The sequence below is a fragment of the Bos indicus x Bos taurus genome, chromosome 19, assembly GCF_003369695.1.
Source record: "Bos indicus x Bos taurus breed Angus x Brahman F1 hybrid chromosome 19, Bos_hybrid_MaternalHap_v2.0, whole genome shotgun sequence".
NCBI classification, from domain to species: Eukaryota; Metazoa; Chordata; class Mammalia; order Artiodactyla; family Bovidae; genus Bos; species Bos indicus x Bos taurus.
The window spans coordinates 56,369,304-56,386,765 of NC_040094.1; the positions used below are offsets into that span (position 1 = coordinate 56,369,304).

Below are 17,462 nucleotides of genomic sequence, written 5' to 3' on the forward strand. Positions count from 1 at the left end.
CCTCCGTGGTGTAGGTAACCAAAGTCTGGTTCTGCACGTGCACCTCTTTCTGAGCGCTTTGGGGAAGATCTCCAAAGGCAGGGTGTGTGTGCTAAGTCACTTCAGTCGTGCCTGACTCTGTGTGACCCCGTGGACTGTAGCCCACCAGGCTCCTCTGTCCATGGGATTCTCCAGGCAAGAATACTGGAGCGGGTGGCCATGCCCTTCTCCAGGGGATCTTTCCGACCCAGGGATGGAGCCCAGGTCTCTCGGGTCTCCTGCATTGGCAGGTGTGTTCTTTGGCCACCTCAGAGGATCAGTGCCTGTCTGGGGGCCGGGCTTTTTAAAAATCCCAGCTGCATGCAGGGTCTTAGTTCCCTGATCAGGGATGGAACCTACGCCCCCCCTGCAGTGGAAGTTCAGAGTATTAACCACTGGACCACCAGGGAAGTCCCCTCAAAGGGAGCTTTTGGGGAGGTGCTGGAAATGGTACATTACGTTCTTAAATTTAGCTTGTGTGATTTTGTGCATATTTGTTCTACTTGTTTACTTAAATATCCAGAAGACTGCTTTGCCTATAAGGTCCACTCCAGAGTTCCTGGTCCACCTTGGCTTCACCCCATGGGCTCCTGGTCTATCTTGGCTTCATCCCATGCCCAGGGCTGCCCTCTGGTCTACCTTGGCTCCTGGTCCACCTTGGCTTCACCCCATGGGCTCCTGGTCTACCTTAGCTTCACCTCATGGGCTTCCGGTTCACCTTGGCTTCACCCCATGGGCTCCTGGTCTACCTTGGCTTCATCCCATGCCCAGGGCTGCCCTCTGGTCTTAGTATCTGATGTGAGCTTTCCCTCCTGAATCTAGAGTCTCAGCAAACTGCCTCCTGCTCCCTTCTCCTATGCCACTACCCCAGCCCCTCTTCAGGCCAGCAGATGGCCCCTGGCTTCCCTTTCTACCCCCAACTCACACCCCTCCTGCAGCTCTCAGCCCTTCCCTAGCCAGCACCCAGCCCTGTCCTTCATTGACACACACCGCCTGCCCTATCGGCCCTTGGCTTCTACTCCCGCACAGCAGAGCTGACCCCTGTCCACACACCATGGAAGGAGCCCCTGCTGTCACCAGGACCCGGGAGGCACTCCAGTGCTGGCCCGGCCAGGTGCTGCTGGGCCCACCTGGCCCTGACGCTGGAGTAACCTCAGATCAGCCCAGGTGCCCCCACACCCTTTCACCCAGGGCCCCTCTGCTGTCTGAGGCCCAGCAGAACCTCCAGAGCTCACATGACCCCTGCTTACCCCACCTGCCACTGAGCTACTTCCTGTCTTTCCCCTTCTGGGAACCCACGACTGACTTTTCAGGACTGACCAGAAGACTTCCTCAGGTTTGGCCTTCACACCTGCTGGGAGGAACATGTCCAGGACCTGAGTTGGGCACCCCCACCTCCAACCTGGGGTCCCAGAAAAGGCCTCCTCTGATAGGGGCTTCCCAGGTGGCTCAGTGGCTAAAGAATCTGCCTGCCAAGCAAGAAGACGTGCGTTCTGTCCCTGGGTTGGGAAGATCCCCTGGAGAAGGAAATGGCAACCCACTCCAGTATTCTTGCCTGGAGAATTCCAGGGACAGAGAAGCCTCACGGGATACAACCCATGGGGTTGCAGAGTCAGAAACCTCTTAGCCACTGAACAACAAAGCTCTTCTTAGATCCTGTGGCTCCACCTCGCCCTCTGGTGGCTGATCCCAACAGCCTGGAGCTGTGAAGAAATGCCCACTGTTGAATGCACCTCTTTTGTTTGGACACCATATGGCCTGTGCTTTCTGGAAAACCCGTCTAGGCACATGGATCCTCAGAGAACAAGACCAGCAGGATACAAAACACAGCTAAACTGGTGCATGGCTCCCATGGTGGGCAGGAAAGGGCAGGGAAGGCTGATCACAAGGCCTCTCTCCCGGTCAACAGGAAGAAAACGACAATACCCCATTACAGGGAGAGAGTGATGGGAACAAAGATAAGGGTGCCCTCTGCAGTGAAATCAACATCAAGAGTGACAGCAATAGTGCCTGGCACCAGCCAGAGTAAAAATCTGCTGAGGTTTTTTTTTGCTTAGCCCCAAAGCATGCAGGTTCTTAATCCCCTGACCAGGTATTGAACCCAAGTCCCCTGAAGTGGAAACGCAGAGTCTTAACCACTGGGCTGCCAGGAAATTCCCTACCAAGGCATTTCAGACCACTAGACTCGCTAGTCAGAGAAGGCGATGGCACCCCGCTCCAGTACTCTTGCCTGGAAAATCCCAGGGATGGAGGAGCCTGGTGGGCTGCAGTCCATGGGGTACCTAAGAGTCGGACATGGCTGAGCAACTTCACTTTCACTTTTCACTTTCATGCATTGGAGAAGGAAATGGCAACCCACTCCAGTGTTCTTGCCTGGAGAATCCCAGGGATTGGGGAGCCTGGTGGGCTGCCGTCTATGGGATGGCACAGAGTCGGACACGACTGAAGCGATTTAGCAGCAGCAGCAGACTCGCTAGAGATGTGTCCTCCCCCTCCCCTGGGCTGTAATTGAATCCGTCAACCAAGGGAGTAGCCTCAGGTGACATCAGTTAAGTCTGTCCAATTTAGCAAATAAAAATGCAGGACACCTGGTGAAATTTGACCCAGGTATACAACAAATACTTTTTAAAGAATGAATGATTCCCAGGTGGCGCCTAGTGATAAAGAACCCGCCTCCCAGTGCAAGTAAACTAAAAGATGTGAGTTCCATCCCTGGGTGGGGAAGATCCCCGGGAGGAGGGCATGGCAACCCACTCCAGTGTTCTTGCCTGGAGAATCCCCATGGACAGAGGAGCCTGGAAGGCTACAGTCCACAGGGTCACAAAAAGTCGGACACAACTGAAGTGAGTTAGCACACACGCATACATGTGATATGTAGAACATTTTTATACTAAAAAAGGAGTTTATCTCAAATTTCAATTTCACCAGAGGTCTTGAATTTTGTCTGGCAACCCTGTTTGTGAGGTATGAGAAGGGAAGTGGTCAGCCTGGGCCGGTAAAGGGCCGTGAGGGAGCCGGGGAGAATCGCAGGTCTGCACCAGGCGCAGGGCATAGGGCAGCGCCTATCTGAGCCTTGGGCTGGCTGGACCCTTTGGTTACCAAACCTCATACAGTTATCACCTTCTTTTCAAAAGTCCACATTCTGCCATTTTGCTTTTATGAAAGGCTTACATTAATACCTGTTTTCACTAACCAAAAGAAATCTGAAGAGGATTTTCGCTATTCCATGAAAAGAGGTGAAAATCGAAAACAGCATTGGGGGATCGTTTGGCAGTGAACAAACTGAATGCAACAGCAAAACGCCCGAGGGAAGACGTCCAGGAACCGGAGAAGCCGTTGACTGAGGTTTTCACTGTGATTGCCAGGGCTACAATGATTACAGGAAAACAGGACTAATTTTGAAACAGCATGTAGGTTTAGGGCAGCTTTGCACGTTGACTGCCTACTGAGGGTTCTATGATAGAACAACATGTGAGTCTAAGCAGTCAAGCTTACTGTCCTATTCCCAGCCTTCCTCACCAGCCACGCCAGCCACATCAGCGACATCAGGTACAGCAGACAGCGACCCTGACCTTTGACTTCGAGGCAAGCAGACCTAGAAGACACAGCTGTCAGTGACCTGCCTGCCCTGATGGATTCAGACGCGGTGAGATGTTATTAGATGAACTGCTTCCTCTCGGTCCTGCACGCCAGTCTCAGTCTTCCTCCCCCGCCGCCACCAAGACCGACCCTAACCCACCGTCATGACCACCTCTCGGCCTCCCAGTGTGTTCTATCTTCCCCATTCTGGTAACTGAGTCTAACTGTCGTATGTTATTTCTATTTGATAAATGCTGTATGATTATCTTATTATTCCTGCCTTCCCTATATGTTAGTGTTATTTTAGGTTTTATGTGTTATTTGGTATGATTTGGAAGGTTATTTGGGGGGTCTGGGAACACTCAAAAGTGTTTCCATATAACTTAATGGTAATCGCTTCTTCGCTTCACGGCCTTTCAGCTTACAAAAGTTTTCATGAGAACTCCCTACTTCCCGACAGTGGGAGAAACCTGTAATGTACACCTTGGTTTGATGCCCCCGGCCATGACTGGCACCTGTCCAGCTTTCCCTGCTTCAGAACCGTGGTCCTCATACCTGGCTGTCCATTGGAATCCCACGGGAGCTTTAAAAATATTTCAATAGCTGTCTCATCCTCCGAGACTGTGATATTGACATCCTAGAATGGGACTCCAGGCCTGTGTACCTTCCCCCAGGGGATTCTCCTGTGCAGCCTGGCCTCAAAACCACTACTCAAAGCTCATGTTCTCCCAACAGCCTTTTAGTCATGACTTTGCAACCTGCTTGTCTTCCTGTGGGGAAAGAATGTGGGTCACCCAACAGAGGTACCCAGCCCGCTGTGTGCACAGAGCCCGGGAGTTTCAAACCTCTGTAGCCCCAGCCATCACTTCCAGTGGAGTCTGTGGCAGTGGGCGAGAGTATAGACGGACCAAGAGTTTCCTGGCTGGAACTTATGGCAGTCCGCATGTGGGTTGAAAGAGAATTTCCAGACCTAGGGTGTTGCAGAAAGGAGTGAGTTTATTAAGAACCAAGAGCAGAGATAATGTGGGCACTGAGAGCGCAGCAGGCAGACACCTCCTGACAGGCCAGGGAGAGCGGACGGAGGGAGAATAGAGTTTATTACTGGGAGATGCCATTAGAACAGCAGGCATGCTCAAGGGAGGGATGACGTTTTTTGTGGGTTGTCATTGTTGTCCAGTCACTAAGTCGTGTCCAACTCTCTGGGACCCCCTGGACTGCAACACGCCAGGCTCCCCTGTCCTTCACTATCTCCAGGAGTTTGCTCACACTGATGTTCATTGAGTCGATGATGCTATCTGACCATCTCCTCCTCTGTCGTCCCCTTCTTTTGTCTTCAATCTTTCCCAGCATCAGGGTCTCCTGTGGAGACAATTTTTAAAGCCTCAAGACAAAGAAAGTTCCTGCTGGAGAGCTGACATTAGGTGATTGGTTAGAGCGCTATAGGGTAAGCACTGGCTCTCTTGACTCATCTGGGGTCAGGAACCTGGTTGGTGATGATCAGGGGGCTTTTGGCAACGGTTACAAAAGGGTTCAGTCTGCTTTGGAGGTGACCGTGGTTCTGGACTCTGCTTCTATGGCCTTGGGGCAGGACTCCACAGAACTGCTGGGAATATGTAAGGTTCCCCAGAGGACCCTGCTAGAATAATGGGGGGCATGATGAGGGCCCCCACAGGGATCCTGGAGTGAAATGGAATTCCCACAGAGGCCTAGACCCACAGTTCAGCCCCCTGGGCCCTTGGAAACCCCACCCTGTACGCTTTCCCTTCCTGGTCATAATATTTATCTCTTGTGCCCACTCCACTGCCCGTGGCTGTTCAGAGGCCTTCTGAGGCTCTGCCCAGCCTGGGGGCTGAGGGGGCAGGAGAAAAATGCCACCTACCTGCAAGGCGGTCACAGGTGACACCACTGTCACCAGTGTAGAGGCGAGAGGACAAGGCTGGGTGTGGGATGCAAAGTCAACGCCAACAGATGTGTCCGAGTGGGGACTCTGGCTCAGGGGCTGCGTCCCAGGCCCCTGATGATGGAGTTCCACTCTCTATGTCACGGACTCCCTGCAGCACCAGCCCCCTTGAGAGGGTCCCAAGACCACGGCTCCCCCGGCTCTGACTCAGCTCACCTCTCGCTTCTTCTCCCCAGTTGCTCCTCTTCAGGGGTCCCATTGTCACCTCATCCACCAGCTCTCCTCTGGGTTCCCCAGCCTACAAGACAGGGCTACACACATCTGGGTGCCAGCTGTGGCTGCCCACCAGGTCTCTCCCACAGGCTCTGTGGTCCCAGGCAGATCCTGGGCGATGGTGGGCTCCTGCTCCAGGACATTCTATGACAGTGGAGCCGGGTTGTCCAGGCCACACGGAGAACCCCAGAGGGCCATGGGACCTGACTGCCCACCTGCCCAGCAGAGCCTCCCTCTAACCCGGCTGAGCCCCCACCCTATTAACGCTCTGTAGCGGTGAGATGACCAGACAGACTTGGCTGTCCTCACGGAGGAGAGGACATTGGAGTTTCAGTATGGGAAGGACGTTCTGAAGGGCTGCATGTCCCCACAGGGAAAGTGGAGGCTGAGCTGGGGGATGTTCTCTCGGGGCCGAGGGTGGGCAAGATGAGCCAATAACCAGAAGAAAGGCGAGGAGATGAGCAGATCCAGAATCAGGAGCATCACAGAACCCGAGGAGGAGTGGCCAGTAGCATCTCCTGCAGCCAAGAGTGTAGAGAAGAGCTCAGCTTCACCCTGATGGCCGCTGGGCATCCTTCCAGGAGAGAGGGGTGGGGGCGGGTAGGGGCCAGAGGCACCAGGGCTCCTCCAGGTGACAAAGCAGAGGTAGCAACAGGCAGAGGACATCAGTGAAAGGTATACTGACCCACCAGCGTGGCCAAGGCCTGGAGAAGTCTCCCCACCCCACCTTGCCTCCAGCACAGAGCCAGCGGTAGCTCAGAGGCACCGAGGTGGCCTGGCACAGGGTGGCACTGACCACTGATCTGGACCAGGCGAGCAAGGGCCGCGTCAGTGTTAGGGTCCCAGGGAGCTTCTCAAACGGGGCCCCACCTGCTCCCTCTCCTCTTTCGCGTGACAGCTGCGAGGTTCCCACTGCTGATTCCTTAATCCCTGGATGAGAGGGAACAGCCGAACCCCTGATTCATGCTCCGAGGTCACCTCCTTGCTGGGACCCCGCCCTTCACTCCGCCTCTTCTCTGCTTTTGCTCCGTGACCTTGACCACCGCCTGCCAGCATATCCCACAGCTACGAATTAGGCCAAATGAAGTCAGCCTACTGTGACCCTTCTTGACCCTAAGAGTCAGCAGTTTGTTGATCAGTTCCTCCTCAGGCTGTGGGCTTGCTCAGTGTCTGTGCTTCCCACGCACGCCACCTGGAGCAGGCTGCCTGTCCTGCTTACTGCCCTGGGCGTGCACACAGTCGGTGCTCAGTGTTTGCAGGAAGCGGGGGAGGGAGGAGTCCAGCCATGTTCTGGCAGCTCCAGCGGCACCTCCCCGTACCCCGAGGCTCTCAGCTTTAGGGTCCCCACCCTGGGAGGGGATGACACATAGGGTGACCCAGGTCCCAGAGTTCACGCCTGGATATGCCCGGTCCTCCCCGCAAGCTTCCAGCTGGCACCTGGAAGTGACCCTGTGCCCTCCCCACGCACCCACCCACCCTGCTCATCATCTGGCTATAGGTCTACCCCTGGCCTCACCGGCCTACCCTTCACCAGCTGCTTCTGCAGAGAAGTACAAGCTGGACCAGGAGCTACACTGACCACCTGCCTGGCGGGGCCAGCACGGCTGCTCCCACCCAGCTTGGAGGACGCAGGGACTGTCTGGACCGGGTTGTCGGCCTGCACAACGCACCCCACACACATCCCAGAGACCCCATGGGGCCGGCCCTGCTCCCAGGAGCTCCCTGCCCGCCAGGAGCTCCCTCCCCCAGGAGAGGCTGAATCTGAGAGGAGATGCTCTTGAAGGGGGGCTCCTTGGGAGACCGAGGCCCCCCTTCCTCAGGCCCAGGGTGGGGGACACTCAGAGCCTGTGCGTCTCTGCAACTCGGGGCTGAGGCCCTGACAGCCCCTGTGCTGCCCTGCCATCGGGAGCCCTTCTGGGGGTGGGCTCCTTTCTTCCAGGGTCCTGGGCTGCTGCTCGGCCCCTACCTCCGGCTCTGCTGGTACAGACCCCTCCCCGTTACTGTGAGTGCGCCCCTCCTGGGGACGAGGCTGGGTTCCCGCCGCGTTCTCAGCCCTGCCTGGCCATGGCCCTCTGCTTCTGGCCCCTCCCCATAGCAGAATCGGGGTCTGCTGGGCAGAGGGGAGGGCTGGCCGGGCCGAAGCAATGCTGGGGTGGGGATACAGCACTCAGTCACTCACAGTGCCTCCCTGTTGCAGCCTAGGGTAGCAGAGACCAGAACCTGCCCCGGGACTCAAGGGTGCGGCACACTGCACACCCGTGATTGTCCCAGGAAGCATGCCCAGCGGACATTCTTGGAGCGGCACGTGCTCTCTGCCCCGCTTCACTGCCTACCCCAGCGTCCGTCCCCACGGAAACAAACAAGATATTCCTGATCAACAGCAGAGCCTTAACTTTACTCCCTCTTTACGGTAAGCTAATCCAACTCCCCTGTATAGCTATTCCCTAATGATCTCATGTGACTTCTGCCAATAAAAGTGCGGGCTGGAAGGAGCCATTTTGTGTTCCTGCCATGGAGAGCGGGAGGGCTCCCTGACTCCCCGCTGGCCAAATTATATGTGTCTATCTTTTCATTACGTGCTCACCCCCGTTTCAGGTCTATCTCACCTGCTGTGCAGGAAGCGGCACCTCCCCTCAGTCCTTCACCCCCCACCCGATGGGATGGAAGTTACTGTGGGCAGAGGACCCAGGGCACCTGGGGTGGTGGGCAAGCAGGGAGGTGGCCCCTGCCCTCCCCTCCCGCCGGCTGCCCGCACTCCAGGGATGAGGCCCAGAAGGGGCAGCCGTGGGTCCGGGGGACATAGGGGCTCCTTTGGTGAGACGCAGAAGCAAGGCTGCAGGATGCCTCCCACTGTCCCCAGTTCACGGACCCAGCACGTGTGGGCGCAGTATGGATGCAGGGGGTCTGGAGGGCCTGGCATGGACAGAGGAGCACACAGTACTTGCGCCCCAGGAGGGCACCTGGGCTGGGAGCAGCCGCCCTGCTCTCTCTTTATTTCACCCATTCTCTCCGTTCCACCATCCCCTGGGAATCACCGTCTCCCTTCAGACCAAGCAGAGTTGGGGGACGGCAGGACAGAGAAGGGGACCAACTGGGGACAGGGTAGGAGCCCCCGACTGTGGGCTCCCCAGGGGCTCAGCGGTCACTGTTCCGGCGCAGGGCGGCGTGGCCCCGCAGGGAGCAGTGCATCTCCGTGAAGGTCAGTGAGCCCACGACGACGGCACACGGGCCCGCGGGATGGAAGCCGAACCTCTGGTAGAAGGGCACCAGCGCGTCCTCGCACATGAGCACGGCCCGGCGCACGGCCGGCTGGCCGCCCGCGTGCTGCAGGTAGCGCCACAGCAGCACGGAGCCCTTGCCCTGCTGCCGGAAGCTGCGGTGCACGGCCAGCGCGTGCAGGTGGGCGGTGTGGCCCCCGGGCCTGTGCAGCGTCAGCGACTCCTGGGGCGAGAGGCGGACACGAGTCAGGGTCGCCTCTGTGCACCCCAAAACCACCCCCGCTGGGCCAAGAGCAGCTGCCCCGCGAGTCCCCAGTCAGCCCCCTGCTACCCAAGTTAGGAGCTATGACCCCGCCCGTTTGTGGGCCCCTTCATCAGAGCCTTGAGCCCCAGAGGACTGGGCTCTCTTGCCGGGAGAGGACACACCGTGAGCTCCTGTGTTGGATCCCAGGCTCCCGCTCCTTCCCCACATTCTGCCTCCACGGGAGGTGGTGGCCTCCTTTCCTGAGGCCTTCCCAGGACTGGGCAGGTCACCCCCATCCTCACCTGAGTAAGTCTCTCCTCGTCCCACAGGGAGCCGATGATGAAGGCCACGAGGCGGCCCTCCACGAACCAGCCCAGGGACAGCTCGGGACACAGGGTCAGGAAGTGCTGGACCTCGTCCAGATTCAGGGGGCAGTTGCCAGAGACAGAGATGAAGGCTGCGTCAGGAAGCACGAGTGGGTGACCCCCTGTCCACTGAGCATCTGCTCGGATGCTGGGTGGGCTCCCCGGGTCCCCAGGCCTCCCCTGGGAAAGCATGGGATTCAGGGCTGCTCTTCCCCCCACTCTCCTGAAACACGCGTGTGCTCCTGTACATGCACAAAACACACCGTCAGACACTCTGGGGGCCCATCTGCCAAGGACAGGGGACTCCAGGGTCTTCCCCCAAGGGCAACAGCAGCAGAGTTCCCCAGAATCCTTGACCCTGGGGGGCCAGGGAGCTGCTCACCCTCTCGCTCAATCTCAAACACGCCGGCAGCGTCCTCTGGGGTGAGGCAGCGGAACTCGTTGGCGGGGAGTGTGTGGCGCCGCTGGCGGCCTGGGGACCCTGGGATCCCAGACGGCAGGTGCAGAGGCGAGGGTTTCAGGCAGTGGATGCTCGGCGTGGACATCCTGGGTGCGGCTGCCACCCAAGGGGTCCCCAACTTCAGAAAGGGCCTGTGTGACAAGGAGGGTCCCTCCACACCTGCTGGAGAGGGGTGATGGTCAGGGGGCTGGTCCTCATCTCCCAGGGGGCCGTCCAGGGCGATGGCGCCTCTTGCCTCTCTTGTAGGGGACCTGGAGCGGGGAGTCTAGGGGCTAGAGCATCAATTCCTCCTGCCCTGTGCCTGCTCTGGCTCCCTGGGCCCCTTTCTCACTCGCTGATGTCCTGTTGATGTGCAGTTCTTAGGGGCGGCCGTCCCTCCCTTACAAAGCCTGTGAGCCGCACATTCCCCTTCCCGCCCTCTGCCTCCTTCTCTCCCCCGTCCCCAAGCCCTAGGCAGGGGACTCCTGCTCTCAAATTCTAGGAGCCCAGGGTCCAGGGTTCCACTTACCAGGACTCCTGTGTTGCAGGAGCTCTAATGTTCCCCCCACAGAGCCACCACTCTGGGGGCTGTCCACAGCCTCAGGACCAGAAAAGTCCAGACACTTGTGATGTTGATCTCAGAGATTTCTAATCCCCTGCCTGCCCCACCCCCACGTTACAGGCAGATGTAGCCAGCAGGGCTCTGTCCCCCCACCCCCCACGCCGAGCCCTGTCCCTGCTGGCTGAGGCTGAAACCTCAGATGGCACGTGGATGTGGAGGATTACAGTGGCTGGCTGAGGCCCCAGGGTTTGAGGGAATGAGCACGGGGCTAAGCCTCGTGGGTCCAGTCTAATCCGTGTCCTGGCGCCAACTGACTGGCACAGGTGTTCATGCTCTGTCCCCTAGGCAAGCCCGCTTCTGAGGGTCCTCCCAGCTCTGGCAGCCCAAGCGTGTCATCATTTAGAGGACTTGCTCAGTGGCTAATCAGAACTGCAGAACCAGAGGCAAGAGACCAAGGCTGAGTATGGGATGCAAAGTCAACGTCATTTGATGTCTCCATGTGGGGACTCTGGCTCGGGGGCTGCATCCCAGACCCCTGATGATGGAGTTCCACTCTCTATGCCACGGACTCCCTCCAGCACCAGCCCCCTTGAGAGGGTCCCAAGACCACAGCTCCCCCGGCTCTGACTCAGCTCACCTCTCGCTTCTTCTCCCCAGTTGCTCCCCTTCAGGGGTCCCATTGTCACCTCATCCACCAGCTCTCCTCTGGGCCCCCCAGCCTACAAGACAGGGCTACACACATCTGGGTGCCAGCTGTGGCTGCCCACCAGGTCTCTCCCACAGGCTCTGTGGTCCCAGGCAGATCCTGGGCAATGGTGGGCTCCTGCTCCAGGACATTCTATGACAGTGGAGCCGGGTTGTCCAGGCCACACGGAGAACCCCAGAGGACCATGGGACCTGACTGCCCACCTGCCCAGCAGAGCCTCCCTCTGACCTGGCTGAGCCCCCACCCCACTAATGCTCTGTAGCAGTGAGATGACCAGAACAGATTTGGCTGTCCCATGACGGAGTGGACATCAGAGTCTCAATATAGAAAGGACATTCTAGGGGCTGTGTGTCCCCACAGGGATGCTGGGGCTGAGCTGGGGGATGTTCTCTCTGGGTGGAGCCGTGGGCAGGATGAGCCATTAACAGGAAGAAAGGTGAGGAGACGAGCAAGCCCTGGATCAGGACACATCCCAGAACCCAAGTACTGGACAATCAGCAGCATCTCCTGCAGCCAAGCGTGGAGACAGGAGCTCAGAGTCTCCTAACAAGGACACCCACCATGGACTTTACGAGTCCTTCCAGGAGAGAGGGGTGGGGGAGGGTGGGGGACAGATGCAGAAGAGCCACTTTATGGTGACAAAGCAGAGGCCGCAGCAGGGCAGAGGGCACTGACGAAAGATGCCAGTCCACCCCACCCCCAGCACAGAGCCTGCTGCAGCTCAGCTGCACCTGGAGGGCCTGGAACCGGGGTGGGGCGGGCTGCCACCGTGTGACTGCTGCTGGGCTCCCGCTGTAGGACCCCAGGGAATCCACCTGGGGGAAACTGAAAGGTGGACCCCACGAAAAACTCCAGTGACGCCTCCGAGACCCCAGTTTTCCCAACAGAGCAACTGAACGGCCCAGGCAGGCAAGGAAGGCAGCGCTCAGTTCAGGCACTCGTGAAACTGTAAGAGTTGCGTTTTTTGGTGGTTTTGAGGGCAGCATCCTTCTCTCATTCTTCCCCCGCACTTAAGATCTGCCCTGAACAGAGTGCACAGAGCACAGTTTGCCTAATCATATTTACCTTTCCAGCCTTCCCAGGTGGCGCTGTGGTAAAGAATCCGCCTGCCGATGCAGGAGAGGCGGGTTCAATCCCTGGGTCAGGAAGATCCCCTGGAAGAGGAAATGGCTACCCGCTCCAGTCTTCTTGCCTGGAGAATCCCATGAACAGAGAAGCCTGGAGGGTTACAGCCCATGGGGTTGTAAAGGGTCGGGCACGACTAAGCGACTGAGCAAAAATTGACCTTTCCAACCTTAATCTGTCACTAGCAGATTCTCCAGGGGATGGGGATTGAGATGGAGAATTGTGTGCAGGAGGTTCACCCAGCAAGCTCCCAGCAGCTTATAAACCTCTCGAAAACAGAGATTGCATTGAACATGTGGCAGCGAGCTAGATACATAGACAAGGATTCTATCAGCTAGGTGTTGATTCTTCTGCTGGTGAGGATGACACTTAGCTCCTTGACTTTCCGTGGATTTCCATTGAAGCCTCCTTTGGATAGATAGACTGAATGTGGTCTCGTCCTTATTTAGGGTTTTCAGTATCTGCCATGGTACACAGGTTCCTCAGGAACCTTCCAGACCTTTCTGGAACGGAGGTGTCAAAAGCAGGGAGAGATCGCCACCTCCTGGAGAAAGAAGGGACCTACAGCGCCCTAAGGATCTGGAGCTCAGCTGTGCAACAGAAAGATCCTGGGAGCCCCACACATGATATTCAGTTTTCTAGTAACCACATGAGAAGATGCCAAAAGAAACAGGCTAACTCGATTTTAATAAGATCTTGTATTTAACCCAGTAGATAAGGAGTATTGTCATTTCAACAAATAACTGATATAAAATTATTACACATATTTCATATTCTGTTTTTTTTCCTTTTTATACTGAGTCTGTAGCTTGATGTAATAAAACTATCTTGAATCTTAAAAAAAAGAGTACATAGTACAAATTTATGGTATGGTGTGGTGCCAATTATATGTGAATCTATACTTGAGGACCCTTTTGTTTTAAAAAAAATTATCATTTCTATAGTATATAATTATATATTTATTATAGAATAAATACAAAATACAGATGAAGGATGACAAAAAAGTCGTGTGTATTTTACATTTACAGCACATGTCAGTTCAGACCAGCCACATTTTTAAATGATGCCTAAATAACTTTATTTATTTATAACATTTATTTATTTGGCTTCACCAAGTTTTAGCTGCAGCATGGGGACTCTTAGTTGTGGCATGTGGGATCTAGTTCCCTGACCGGGGACTGAACCCAGGTCACCTGAATTGGGGGCACCGAGTCTTAGCCACTGGACCACCAGGGAAGCCCAAGATCAGCCACATTTCAAGTGCTCAAGAGCCACATGTGCTTAGGGGCTCCTGCAGAGGGCAGCCCCGATCTAGAGACTAAAGTTTAATGAGACAGCAAAGTCTTGGGGAAGGGGCAGCACGTATGTGTGTGTGTGTGTGTACACATGTGCGTATGTATGTATGTGTGTGTACGGTGAGTGTGCCTGAGTGGGGTGTGTGTCCAGGAAAAATGGAGAACTGGGGACCTGAGCAAAGACAGAGGTGTCCAGTGACCTGTTGGCATATTCGGGACCTTTGAGAGAGGCTGGCTTGTTTTGCACAATCATTTAACATAAATAATTTTTTTAACTGAAGTATAGTTGATTTACAATGTCGTGTCCACTTCCGCTGTACAGCAAACTGATTCAGTTATACATAGATATACACTCTTTTTCATATTCTTTTCCATTATGGTTTATTACAGGGTATCGAATATAGTTCCCTAGGCTCTACAGTAGGACCCTGTTTTTTATCCATTCTATATGTAAGAGTTTGCATCTGCTGACCCCAAACTCCCAATCCATCCTCCTGCCCCTAAGCAACCTAAAGTCTATTCATTCTCTATGTCTGTGAGTCTGTTTGGTACCAAAACTCTTTTGAGCACCTACTATGAATCAGACCTGTGCTAGATTTGGGAATACAAAGGTACAAAGAAGACACAGTCCCACAGGAGAGACAGGCATGCCAACAAATGGTCCTAATAGAGTGAAATAAATGCAATCAGGCAGGTATGACTAGGCAAGTGGAGGAATCAGTGGGCACAATGGGGCTCTTGGAAGACGTCATAAGATGAAAAGGAGTTCTTTACGCAAAACCATGGGTTGAAGTAGAGGAATGAAAAATGCCAAGCAAAAGCACAGAGGCACTGGAGAGTCAGGATCCTGGCATGAGCAGCTGAGGCTGCAGCAGGGAGGGTGTGAACAGGATGCAGCGGTGGAGGCGTGACAGGAGGCAGCTGGGAGGGATTAACGAAGGAATTCCTGAAGGGCCCCGAGCACCACGCTCTGATGGACCATGGAGAACCACGAAAAGACACTAAGCTGAGAAGTCGGATGGTGGTGTTTATACGTCAGTCTTCCAGGAACAAGGTGGTGAGGGGCGGAGATGAACTAATAGCAGCAGCTAACATTGATCAGGCTCCTACAGTGTCCAGGCACCAGCAAAGCATCTCTGATCCTTAATGTCAGTTAAATTCTAACAGCCTTAGCTAGTAGGTATTGCTATCATTCCCGAAGGAAACCAAAGCTCAGAGAAGTAAAATAAGTCAAGGTCACCTAGTGAGTCAGTGGCAACACAAGCTTCAAACCCAAGTTCATTTAACTCCAGAAACTCAGCCTTAACCACTGCACCATCCCATCACCCCAGCCCCATTGGACCCTTCCAGTGAAGCAGGCAGGGGCTATTTGCGTGTGAAAAGGGAGGTGGAGGGACCAGGTTCTGGGCTTAGCTGACTTACAGAGCTCCATATCAAAGGCTGACCCTCAGGTGGCCAACTTGGTACCTAGGTAAGTGTCCCTGCCATCTACCTGGATGAAGACTCTGGGAGAAGGCAGGGGTTTTAGGGAGAAGATGCCACTTTGCTCCCATGGCTGGTCATCCAGGAAGAGCCCATGCTTTGGTGGTGGGGCAGTGGTGGTGAAGAGTATGGCATGGTTAAGCCCCAGCAGCCCTGTTCCTGTTCTGCAAGCTGGTCTGGCAGATTTGCTGTCCTTGGGCCCTGAATCCTCAGGAAGGAGCGAAGCAGGATGAGCCTGCCCATCCTGGGCTCTCACTCACAGCTCACCCTTTCCACTGTCACCCCCAGCACAAAGGGTTTCACCCTGTGGACTGCAACCCATCCTCATGGTCAGGAGTGAGTGGCCAGCCAAAGACCAGCTGCTCCGGGTCTTCATTCTGATTGTACTGCGGGGTGACCTTGGGCACGTCCCGCGGTTAGTTCACCCAGGGCATCAAAGCAAGGAGGAGTGAGGCTCCAGGAACAAGAAGATCCTTTAAAAATTTTGTTAATGATGGTACTGATGAACCTCTGGAGGAGGAAATGGTAACCCACTCCAGTGTTCTTGCCTGGAGAATTCCATGGACAGAGGAGCCTGACGGGCTGCAGAGTCGGACACAACTGAGCGACTAACACACACGCGCGCGTGCACACTGAGGAACCTGTTTGCAGGGCAGCAGTGGAGATGCAGATATAGACAACAGACTTGTGGACACAGCCGGGGAAGGAGAGGGTGGGACGGATGGAGAGAGTAACAGGAAGCATTAACACTACCAAACGCAAAATAGATAGCCAGTGGGAATTAAATGTATGACGCAGGGAACTCAAACGGGTTCGGTGACAACCTAGAGGGGTGGGATGGGGTGGGAGGTGGGAAGGAGACTCAAGAGGGAGGGGACATATGAATACTTATGGCTGATGCATGCTGATGCATGGCAGAAACCAACACAATACTGCAAAGCAATTATCCTTCAATTAAAAATAAATTAAAAAAAATTTTTTTGACTTTGTTGCAGCATGAAAGCTTAGTTGCCCTGCAGTGTGTGGGATCTTAGTTCCCTGAACAGGGATTGAACCCATGTCCCTTGCATTGGAAGGCAAATTCTTAACCACTGGGCCACCAGGGAAATCCCAAGAGCCCATGATTCTAGAGCAAGCCAGTGGTGGACCTCAAAGGCATTTCTCCAGCCAGCCACTGAGGGTGTGGGAGGGCTCCCCAGGGCCACACCCTTCCTGCCCCCCTTTCCCAACCAAAGACCCCAGTGCTGCAGGCAGCCTAGAGCTCCCAAACATTCACTGCAAGGCGAAAGGGACCTCTCTGGGCCCATCTGGATTTCCTCCTACTCAGAGGTTTGGAGAGGCCAAGCAGGGTAGGGTTCCAGTAGGGGGCAGCGTGGGGCTCATGTTCACTTGAAGGTTCTGGAGAGGCGGTTGTGGCCAGTTAAGGCAGGGAAAGACACAGCCTGCTTCACGGGGATCTGTTCACTTGGCTGCCAGGTCTGCTGCCTCCTGCACCCAGTCAGCCCCTTAGCAAGGGGAGTGGCCAGGCTGGCTCCGTTTCTGGCAGGCACATTTGTAAATAAGCAAAATTCTCCCAAGAAGTATCTCTATTCTCCACGAAGAGCTAAGTATTGAGCCCATGAGAGAACGGTGATTTTCCGCTGGGGAATACAGGTCTGTTTTATTTTATTTTTTCCCCATTCAACAGTTATGAAAATAAAAATCAGGCAGTCACTTCCATCCAGGGTCACCCCCACTAGCCAGCCTGGAAGTGCAAGAGACTGTGGCTGGGGGCTTGGGGTTTGGGAAGGAGTTAAGTCTCACACTTTGCCTGGAGCATCTCAGGGCTGAGTGAGGTCACTGAAGGTCACTAGGAGGTAGGAAGGAATGTACTGAGCTTCTCTTTGGAAAAGGGCTCAGATGCAGTTCAAACTGGGGGCGATAGACAGGGCTTTGAGGTAGCACGGGCCGGCAGGGGCCAGAGAGGGCTGCTCTCCCCACCCCAGCTTCAACTCCTCGGGTATATGGAGGAGACAGTGGGAAACTGGCCCGATGGAAGTTTGGAACCTCAGACCTTTGATGTACCCACCAAGATGGTACCCTTACTGAGTGCCAGTGCTTACTAGGCACCAGGTTACACATATTAGTGCGAGGATCCACCAGCTTGAAACAGGTTTAGCAAGGGAGGGATCAGCATTTGAAATCAAGGGCTCTTGCCTACAACCTAGCATGTTCCTGGTAGTGGTGGGGGTGGGGGGACAGCACCCTCTGGGGCGG

The 17,462-nt window shown here is 55.2% G+C and overlaps 1 protein-coding gene across 2 annotated transcripts; it reads right to left on the reverse strand.

The window, feature by feature from the left end:
- Positions 1-8,711: 8,711 nt before the first annotated feature.
- Positions 8,712-11,056, reverse strand: LOC113878288 (serotonin N-acetyltransferase). 2 transcript variants are annotated; one of them, XM_027519311.1, is made up of 4 exons: positions 10,566-11,056; positions 9,980-10,219; positions 9,535-9,689; positions 8,712-9,211 (listed from the first exon to the last, which is right to left on the reverse strand). In XM_027519311.1, exons 2-4 carry the CDS (start codon positions 10,140-10,142, stop codon positions 8,906-8,908), a joined length of 624 nt encoding a protein of 207 aa, XP_027375112.1. In that variant the 5' UTR covers positions 10,143-10,219; positions 10,566-11,056; the 3' UTR covers positions 8,712-8,905. The 2 variants fall into 2 exon arrangements, with proteins under 2 accessions (XP_027375112.1, XP_027375111.1); XM_027519310.1 differs by having other exon boundaries at positions 9,980-10,216; positions 10,566-11,055.
- Positions 11,057-17,462: the final 6,406 nt, after the last annotated feature.